This window comes from Lemur catta, chromosome 22, assembly GCF_020740605.2.
Source record: "Lemur catta isolate mLemCat1 chromosome 22, mLemCat1.pri, whole genome shotgun sequence".
In the NCBI taxonomy this organism is placed as follows: domain Eukaryota; kingdom Metazoa; phylum Chordata; class Mammalia; order Primates; family Lemuridae; genus Lemur; species Lemur catta.
The window spans coordinates 22,466,114-22,476,070 of NC_059149.1; the positions used below are offsets into that span (position 1 = coordinate 22,466,114).

At 40.8% G+C, this 9,957-nt stretch overlaps 1 protein-coding gene across 6 annotated transcripts in view; it reads left to right on the forward strand.

The window, feature by feature from the left end:
* Nucleotides 1–7,965, forward strand: part of PPP3CC (protein phosphatase 3 catalytic subunit gamma) — a 58,073-nt gene extending 50,108 nt beyond the window's left edge. For 2 of the 6 annotated variants that reach the window (XM_045535529.1, XM_045535530.1), the window contains 2 exons: nucleotides 1,179–1,208; nucleotides 2,354–7,965. In XM_045535529.1, the coding sequence (XP_045391485.1) occupies nucleotides 1,179–1,208; nucleotides 2,354–2,538 (215 nt within the window). In that variant the 3' untranslated portion in view covers nucleotides 2,539–7,965. The remainder of the gene's footprint in view (nucleotides 1–1,178; nucleotides 1,209–2,353) is intronic. The other 4 variants (XM_045535531.1, XM_045535532.1, XR_006730888.1 and 1 more) reach the window with 3 other exon arrangements.
* The last annotated feature ends 1,992 nt before the right edge of the window (nucleotides 7,966–9,957 follow it).

Consider the following 9,957-nt stretch of genomic DNA (forward strand, 5'->3'; position numbering starts at 1 on the left):
TGAGGCAATGCTTTGTTCTCCTGCTTCCCAGCAGTTACATCAGTGATGCACTGTCAGAAGGCACTGTAGTTTTCCTGTGAAGTTTATTTTTCTATTTAAGGAGATTAGAGAGGATGTGACATTGCTTCAACATATGCCTACATATGGTTGACAAATGTAAACACTTGATAAGTGGATTCCAAGTATCCATTTTCCACATTGCGTTGGGTAGTTGACTTCACAGTTCTTTCAGTTTCTCTCTGGCATTGCTGTGCAGCGCTTCAGGAACAGCAAACTGTCACTGCTCGCTATTCTTCCCTGCCTTCTTTTAGAAAGTTGGTATCGGAGGAACTGACAGGGTTCGCCTAAGAGGTTCTTTCTTGCTACAACTTGTAACCTTTTCATATATTAGAATATGCAAGGAAGTTTACTGGTTGGTACTAATTTTTAAATTGCTTCCCTTTCCATCACTGAGGGAGAAGAGGGCTTTCTTAGTTACTGGCCTACTCTCTGGAACACTGAATGGAAGCCATATGGGTTGGAAATGTCAGCCTCTGCCATCTCTCTAAGCCCAGATGGGTACAGGAATTTGCAGCAGGAATTGAATAGTTGTATGCCTTCACTAGCTTAGTACTCCACTCCCAGACAGGAAGTACCCCTCCCATGTAACCTGTTTCTCTTGCCTTCCAAATGCCAGGCTGCTGTTCAAAGGCCATTCTTATTTTATTAAGTAATTAAAAAGGACAGTTGAAAGCAATGAGTCACTTGAGAGCAATAGGAAGTAGTGGTACATAAGTTTTTTAAATAGGACCCAGCAGCAGCTCATTTAATACCATCTGAGCTATCATAAATTAAAGAATGCTGTGATGTTAAATTATTTGATAGGACAAGTTATTTTAATATGTGGATGTCAAGCCATAAAATATAATAGCAGCTGACTATTTAAAATGAAGAGAGCAATGTTTCGCTGCTACCTGAAGTGTTAAAAATATTAGAAACTCACCCCACCTCGTGCCCCCTCCCGCCCCCGTTTAGTTCTTGCAATAATCCTCTTGCTTCTCTGACTAGTTGACTTGTAGGGGTTGGGGACAGGCTAAAGAGTGGGACTCTGGGATGTCTGTGCTGGCAGCAGTGCTGCTGGTTTACTCACTCTTGTTCTGTCTTCGTTTTTGCATGCCACTGCTCCTGCCCTCTTACAGCCACAGTAGAAGCGGTAGAGGCCCGGGAAGGTATGGCCTGTTACTCTGATAGATGTAATCATGTGTCTGTCTACTAGTTTGAAAAAGTTTTATCAACATTGCACATCTTTTATTATTGCATCACCAGAACTGTAACAGTGCGAAAAGGAATATCTATTTCTAGGCATGTGCACAAAGCGAGCATTTCCTTTGTGTCCCATATTTGTAGTAATTTTAAATGATCTTCACGGTAGCCACAGTCCTTTCTGGGCTCCATCAGTTCTAATGCAGTGGCTGAAGCCTGAGCAACTGGTCATGAGCGGTTGTGTGGTTTGATTCTGTGTTCCTTCCATATACAAGAGATGTCCCTTTGATTATAAAGAGATTCAAAAAGGTCAGCCTCTTTACCTAATGACTGTAAAATCTCAAGAGCAGAGACAAAAGTAGACTAGAATTTAATTGTTTGTTTCTGAGGTTGCCCTAAGGCACTCAAGCTAAATTATCTTTGTTTCTGTGGAAACATATTTTAAGTAACATTATCTATGAATTTGTGGGTGAAAACCATTGGAATTGGTAAACCTATGTTATAAATTTAATTATTTTATTAGGTAAGATGGTTCAAAATGGGAATGCCTTTTTTTGACGATACAGAAGTTGAATCAGAAGGAAAATAGCTGTTTTGATGGTTTTTAACTTATGTTCAGCTCCTGGTTGTGCAAGATAAAAAGCTATCTTAAAAAGATTAGCTCTTTGTTTTTACTTTTTTTGTGGTTAATGTGGTGTTTGTACTTAAAGCAACCACTCTGTGTTTAACTTGTTCTCTGTTATTCTAACATTGCCTTTTTTTTTTAGCATTGAGCATGTTTCTGGCCCTTAAAGTCTCTCAAATGTTTTGGGGCTAAGTAAGAACTTGTTAGCTTTTGGTCAAGTATACTTCTGCCATAATTATTCATATTGAGCTTTTATGAAAATTATTTTCAGTTTCTGATGCCCTTTGGGCCTTAAGGAAGCAGTAGCTTCAGACAAGTCTGATTCAATCAAAAATTGCCTATTACCTTCACCAGACATGTGCTCCATAGCTACCTTTCTCTGTTTTTCTTTAGGAGGTTGCTGTGTGCTAAGAAACTTTTTTAAGCTTTTGCTTTGCTGCCTAATTGAGTACTCTTCACCACCACCCCTTTCTTGTTTTTCTCTAGCCATCAGAGGATTTACACTTCCACACAAGATCCGGAGTTTTGAAGAAGCCCGAGGTCTGGACCGAATTAATGAGCGAATGCCACCCCGAAAAGATACTGTACGCTCTGATGGGCCAGTGAAATCTGTAAGCCCGGTACAGCCAAGGGCTCTGCACAGGAGCGACCATGGGAAGAAAGCCCAGTAATGATTCAGGGTCCTGCTGTGGCACAGGTGGATCCAAAACTTAAGAACAAATTTTATTTATTTATTTTTAGAAAATGAAACAAAAACAACTCAAACAACTTAAACCTGGAGGTGCATTTATAATTCAGTCTGCATTTATTCTGCAAGAAAGGTGACCATTTTATAAATTCTTTTAATTTGTGTTCAATATATATAAAAAGTACATCTGTTTTGTTTTTCCCTTTTTTCTCCCTAATTTTTAAGAACTAATCTGATTGTTGTCAATACATATGTGAAGTCTTGTGCTACAAAGGGGACCCTCCCCTAATAAAAGGGCCTTGGAAACCTCAACCCTGGGTTTCTGACTTGAACTAGTCAGCCTTCATTCTTGCTTTTGGAAGGTAATATCTTTCATTTAAGACTAACAACTTTTCAAATGCAAGAAGATTTTTTTCCTTTTTATTTTTTCCTTTCTGCTGGGTGCCATTGAAGAAAGGCCTCTTATATTTCAGTGGCTACCACTGTTTCTCTTCTGATGGAAAACTTGATTACAGTAGAACTTCGAAGTGAATAACCCAAACCCAATGATTTTAAGGGCCAAGGGGAATGTTTTCCATAATAACCTACTTTCTCTGGACTCTCAATTCCTTTAAGTATGTTCTAGTAAAGCAAAATAAAAAATAACGAGGGATTTTCTTAGAGTTACTTATAATTTGTTCATCTATAGGCATGATTGGTTTAAACTTCCCTTAGAACTTTGGAGGAGAAAGATTTTCAGAAAGCTTTAACTATTGCCAGGTTCTTTTGCTTTCATTTTGAACCCCAGGTGTCTTACCCCATCTGCAAAGGAAGTTACATTTCTAAATATTTTATAAATGCCCTCAGCAGAACCTCAACAGCAAGAGTATTTATGCTCTTCTAGGCTCTGGCATCTCTTCTCCATCATCCTTCTGTTTTTCCCTGTCAGTATTTCTGCAACCAACTGGAATAATGGAAACCAACAAGGGTGGTGTGATCCCCTTGTGAATTGAAAGTCTTGCTAAAGGGCATTGGATGAGTGAGGATTTCCTGTCTTCTGTATCAATTACTAGGATGTTTCTCTGTCTTTCAACACTCATTGGGTTGAACTGTATGTCAGCCTCTAGTAGCATATTTTCAAATACAAACAGCAAGTGTTCAGATACAGTGTTTGAATAATCTTCCTTTAGTTTGATTTTCAAGTCACAACCAATTAGCAAAGGAAATTTTGGGATACTTAGGCTCCCCTTTTTGGTTTAGCCTGATCACAGGTACCATGCTATAATACTTACTGGTCAGCTCTGCAGTGGACATGTGTGCCTGGGCACTCGACATCAAAGCATGGAAGATACTCTTTTATGGCTTTCCTTAATGTCATTTGTGATGTGGGAGTCCAGCATTAAAGCAAGTATTTCAGACAGTAGTATAGTACTTCATGTTGGGAGCTTCAAGGAAACCAGAAAAACAAACAACTCACTTTGTTTTTTTCAAGAAATCATAATTTTCATTAGAAGAATGAAGACTTAGCCCATGAATCTCTATTTCCCTATACCTATACTTTTGCTAACAGTTCCCAATTTGTTTAGGACAGAGATGAAAGCATTTGGGGGGGTTGCAGTCTCCCTGCATGGATTGCTCTGTTAATAAAAAAGATAAAAAGGATATTGTGGAAGGAGATAAAGGATCTCTTATTGGGTGTGAGTAAAAGCTCTGAAAGAAGGGAGAACAAGTCTTAAGTAGCTGTCTTTCCTGACTGTCATTTCTTTACACTCAAAGAGAGAATTAATCATCTGGGCATCCTTATACTCCTCCCTCCCCAAATCCTAGAATGAGAAAAGATCTTGCCTTTGGAAATTTCCCATGACAGATTGTAGAGTTGGGAGTCCCTTGTCCCTTTCTCCTTTTCATTAAGGCTATTGTTCTACATACACAGTCCACAAGTGGAAACCACTCTGCGGGGCCTCCATCAGCAGGCAACAGTAGAATAGTTACTGTAAATCCTTATAAGCAAAATATAATATTTTACCAGTTAAAAAGAATGGATTATTTAGGAATGTCTTTCTTATCTTCTCAAAAAGAAGTAGTATGATAAAGCAAGTTTCCTTGGCACAAGCAGCGCAAAGGAGTGCGAAGTGGTTCACAGGTACCCTCTGAGCTGCGGATCAGCCCAAGTAGACGAGAAGTCCGATTCAAGGAAATGTGAGTGAGTTTAAGGTAGACCAACACCAGCTCTTGGAGGAGTCTAGGTTTGAAAATTCTGTTGAATTCTAAAGATAAAGATATTTCTTCTGTTCTTTAGAAAGCTGGGGTATGTATTTTAACATTTTAGAAAGTTGTATGGTGTGTCTACACAATACAGGTAACTTCTTAAAGTGAGGCTCTCAATCCGTGTTCCTACATATGCCTTTGCACCTATGACTCAAACCCATTTAGAAGGCACGCACCTTAGGAAGATGTTGTAATAACAGCACTTTTTCTTCAGTTTAGCTTCATTGGAGGGTTTTAACACAGTTTTGAATGCTTTTATGTAAACAACAGCTTCCAAGAGGGCTGGATGCCTGCCCTGGGTTTGCCCTAGAACTACTATTCCTGCCTAGGGCTGTCATTAGACATTTTACCTGCTGTCACAGCTCTGCAGTGTTGGCGTCTTCAAAGACTCTTCTGTTTTATTAAACCTTTCCCCTGCATGTTCTAAAGATACTAAAAATACTTTTTCTTTTGTTCTTCCTCATAGGACCTTCCCTGTGGAAAGGTCCTTCTTTTTCTTCAATTTCTTCCATTTAGGAAAACAAACAAACAAAGAACAACACAAAATGCTTCTTACATCAGCTCACCAGGCATGTCAGAGGACTCCTTGGTGAAATTTTCTGAAATACCATTTTGAAAACAACACTTCACACAGACCAGGTTACCCAATTGTGGTTACATAAACATCACGTGAAATTTTAAATTGATCAGATGACTATTTTTTAAAATAAAAATTTAAAAATTCATCTAATATAGGTTCAAAACATAATATCCTTTTTAAATCTCTGTGTTCTGAATATTTAGAACAAAAGCAAAACAATAAGGAGGGGAGGTGCATGAAAGAGAGTGACTGTTTAATAGAATGTTAAAACAAGAACACCCTCCATGTTCCTTAAAACCTCAAGGTGACACTTTGGCTATGGGTACAAACATTGCTGATCTGCTGGTTTTTTGTGACTAGATGTGGACTGGCAATGTGGAAATTGCTTATTACACTCGGTGGGCTTGATAGGGCTCCGTGCCTAGGAATAAAAAAAGGCAGACTGTCCAGGAATAGCAGTATTTTTCATGTCTTTGTATCTATATCTGCATGGCCTTTTTGGTTCTCTATGAAGGATTCAATGAAGCAAGTTTCTCTCAGTAGCAAAGATTTGCTTTCTTACAGTGAGCTTTCTTTGCTATTCCCATAACTTAGGGATGATTTTCTGACTGACACTGTTCAAAATAGGAAGAGAAAAACCCTTATTTGTTTTCTCAATGGAATATTATTATTGAATGTCATTAAGTAGCAAAGGTAGGATTTTAAAAAATGGTTCACTTGGGGGCCTTTGGAGCCTTTTTGCATTATCCCTTAGCTCCTCTTCTGAGTGGTTTTAAAACACATAGTTTGAGGCAGCTGGTCTGCATGAGAGAAATATTATAAGCCATGCCCAGTGAGACACAGCTGGGCTTGCTGTTCACGGTCATTGCTCAAGTCTCTCCAGCCTCAGAATGAGTAAAGCTAAAATCTATTCCCTCTACCCTCCCTTATTTTATGTAAATATCATAGCTTATCTCCAGAATATTTTCACTGTACCATATCCATATCTATACATATAAAATTCAAGCTCTTGAGAATTTTCATCCTGACCAATCTGGGTGACCAATCAGTTAAACTGGTTTAAGAAAGAACTTGCCCCAGATTGATTCATAGATTTTTTTTTATTATTATCAGGCTTTTCTGTCCAATGTTTGTATTGAAAATTATTTCCTAACCCATAAATACTTGTGGAGATACCATTCTAGAATTCCCAATATTTATTCTAGTTGTTATAGTAACAGTAGAACCCAAGTTTCTTTTAAAGCTTGACTCAGCTTTCCCTACCCAGGCAGAAAAGATAGCAGAGGGAGGGTGAACCCAGAACCCCAGTCTTTGTGGGTATGAGGTTCCAGCTTCCTTAATTGTTTGTGGTTATAACCAGGGGTTGCACCTTGTCTGGCACCTGGTCCACGTCTTTTCTGAAATCTGCTAGAAAGAGATTAAAGGCAGCCTAGGAAGGCCCAGCAATAGATTGAGGAGGGTTCGGGTTACCTGGAGGATGGGTCTGAAGCATCGTGGTGCCACAGTCTCTTTTTGGTATTGCAGTGATCAGATGCTCAGAGGAAAGCTGTAAGAAAAAGCAGATGTGTGTAGAGGAAGAAAGTTGTGTAGTCGAAGGACAGGGTGTTGCCCTTATTTTGAGTGTGAGCAGAGGACTGTATTAACAATAGGGCTTTGTGCCATTGACAGAGTGTGCAAGAGGGAGCCTATATCACACTGGGACTTGGGACCTGCCCTGCCTATATCTAGCCAGCCAGAGTGAATGGGGTCCGCGTTGGCTGCCTTCATCTGTGCAGTCACAAAGGTAAAGATGATACTGGAGAGCATATCCCCTCCCAGGAGGCCTTGGCCTCATGCCCCAGCAACCTTGGCGAGGCTCGCTAAATAACACCTTTGTTTGAGACAGGGTTATGCATCATCTCCTCTTCTATGCCCTCATGACAAGTCTAGGTGGCTTAAGATCAAGAAGCAAGGACATGGACGTGGACCACCCCTCTGCGCAGCTCTAAAGTAGGGCCATGCACACTGCCTGCCTGTAAGTTCCTGCCCAGATTTCCCTTCACTCCCTTGGCATAGTTGTCTCCAGATACTTTTTTTTTTTTTTTGCATGTTAAAGTGAAATGTATGTAATAAGGAGGAGGCCTACCATAGATTTTTATTTGGGGCAATAAAGATGCGTTTTTGTCACAGAACCTTTTCAAAGATGCCACTGGGAACACCTCACTTTTCCTTTCTCCATGCATTGTGACCAGCAGCTGTTTTTCCTAATAGAAATGTCAACAGACATTTTCCGAGAAGGGATCCTGGTTTTGATTCCTAAATGATGAAATGGTCAGATGTCTGAGACTAGCTGGTGGTGGAATTGTTTTCAAGGTTCTTCTGAATGCTGGATTATTTGCTTGTGCTTAGAGATTATCTGCTTTTTCTTGCTTTCGGTTATGTTAAAGAAAATGGTGGAAATGTTACGTATTGACAGAAATCATTTAATAAGTCTTTTTTGTGAAAAAGAAATTAATTTGTTAGAACTTTCTTACTGTAATAGGAAGTCATCTTTAAGATAAAAAAAAGAAGAAACCCTTAAAATTAAATGATAACTTTATTGGCTCCCTGTGTCTTTATTTCCTTTATTTCCAGTGGAGGTGCTTATATTTGGCTCTTACCTATTTAATAATTCCAGGAGTCAAGGGCTATTCCGTGGCTATTGATGTCTGCTCTGGTCTCTGACAATGCCAAGGAATTCACCTTCCAAGAGAGGGAATTCCATCACAATAAAAAGGACCTCTTTCTTTATCTCTCCAGCCCTTTCCTTTTAAAGCAGCTTTGGTGGCTGCAGAAGTGTTTCTCTGCCTCCCTGCTAGAATCCACTCCCCTGCCCCGGCCTCCTTCCCGGCCCTGTGCCCACCACTAACTCTGTTCAAGTCCCGGCTCCTTCTGTGGCTTCTCCAGCAGAGGCCGCTACTTGGAGAAAAGGAAGGAAGACGTCCCAGAAAACGTACCCTCTTCACAAAGGTTGAAAATCGTTTTTTATTACAGTAGTTTAGTTACCCTGCACTTGATACTAATAACAGAATGAATCCCAACTGGGGAGAAGTCAAAGAAGCCAGAGAGGAGACGAATGTGGAGTTTGACTGCCATGAACAGGAAGGGCCAGGCCAGCCTTTTGATTCCTCTGAAAAGTAGAAATATCTCGAGGTGCTGTAGACTCACAAGAGAAAATAAGCTCCTCTGGGCAAGTGGGAGGTTTGGGATAGGAAAAGCGCTGGGGCCCTGAGGAGGGAACTGTGTCCATGAGGGAATTCTACAGGTTGTGGCAGTCGAGGGAGAAAGGCTAAGTCCAGGGCTCCCGGGCCCAAGTACAGCGATGCTGACGTCATGTACAGCCACGTTAAGGGCCACAGTGCAGTTTACAGGCCAGAAAACTAGCCCAGGTTCCTAATTTCAAATAAGCTGAGTACGCATTTTGGGGTCTTTGCCATCCCAATGACACCTTAACTTAGCAGTGTCCTTATACCTTCGCTAAACTTTCAGTAAAATGAGGTAATACTTGCTCTTGTTTACAGAGTTGTGAAAAGCTTTGTAAAAGACTAGAAATTAAGGACCTAACCTCTCACTACATCTAGATCTAGTCCCCACTCTATGCCTGCTACTTGCAATTCTGTAGTCTTGCTTTTTTTTTCTTAAATCATTTTGAGGCTTTTGAAAGAAAATCTATTTAACTTTGATACAGCAGATTAATAATTTAATAGTAAATTAAGTAGTCTTTTTAATGTTGATGCCGGTAAGAAGGTTCATTGTAGAATTTGCACAGGTGGGAAGACAAGGTTATTCTTTGTTTGGAGGCCAGAGCACTGCCTCACGGTATCCACTGGGCCAACAAATCAGCCCTCTTATCTCACTTATCTCAGTTTACCTGAGCTGGGAAAGAAGGTTGGTGCAGACCTAATTTTCCAACTCCTGGTTCTGTGCCCTTTTTTGTGGCCGAGTTGACTTGGCTTGGTCTTCCCCTCTGAGGTCATCGCTTATTTATCCTTCCCTTATAAAGTCTACTTTCTAAAGAGCTGACAGTCACTTGCTCTTTTCATCATTCCTGAGAACTAAAAGAGGTTCATCCAGCTCAGTTCTTCTCAAAGACACCCCGTCTGCGCGTTGTGCTTGTTTGCTCAGCCATAAAAAGAGGAAGAGAGAGCAGTGGTTGATGTGATGTCAGCGTGAAGGCTTCCTTGAGGACAGGCTGGATAAATTGGGCAAAAGGCTGAGTTCTCCCGCAGCCTTTGGGGCTAGCATGTGACCGGCTCTGAGAACCCGGAATAGAAGCCAGTTACATCATGCGTGTGCTATGAAAAGGTCTGTGCGAGGCAGGCCTGAAAGCCTCGTTCTCTGTCCCCTTGGGGTTCCATGTGCCCATCCTGGCTGCCAGGCCCCGTCGCTGGCCATTCTTGACCTGTACGGGGTATTTTTTTCACTCACAGAGATCCCTGGCTTTACAGTGACTCTACCAGAAATCTTGGATTCCACATGGGCCAGGTCAAGCCATTGTCAGCACAGGAGGGCCTTTGAAGCCCCAAAGTGGGTCACTGCCCTTTCCTCCTCCACTTG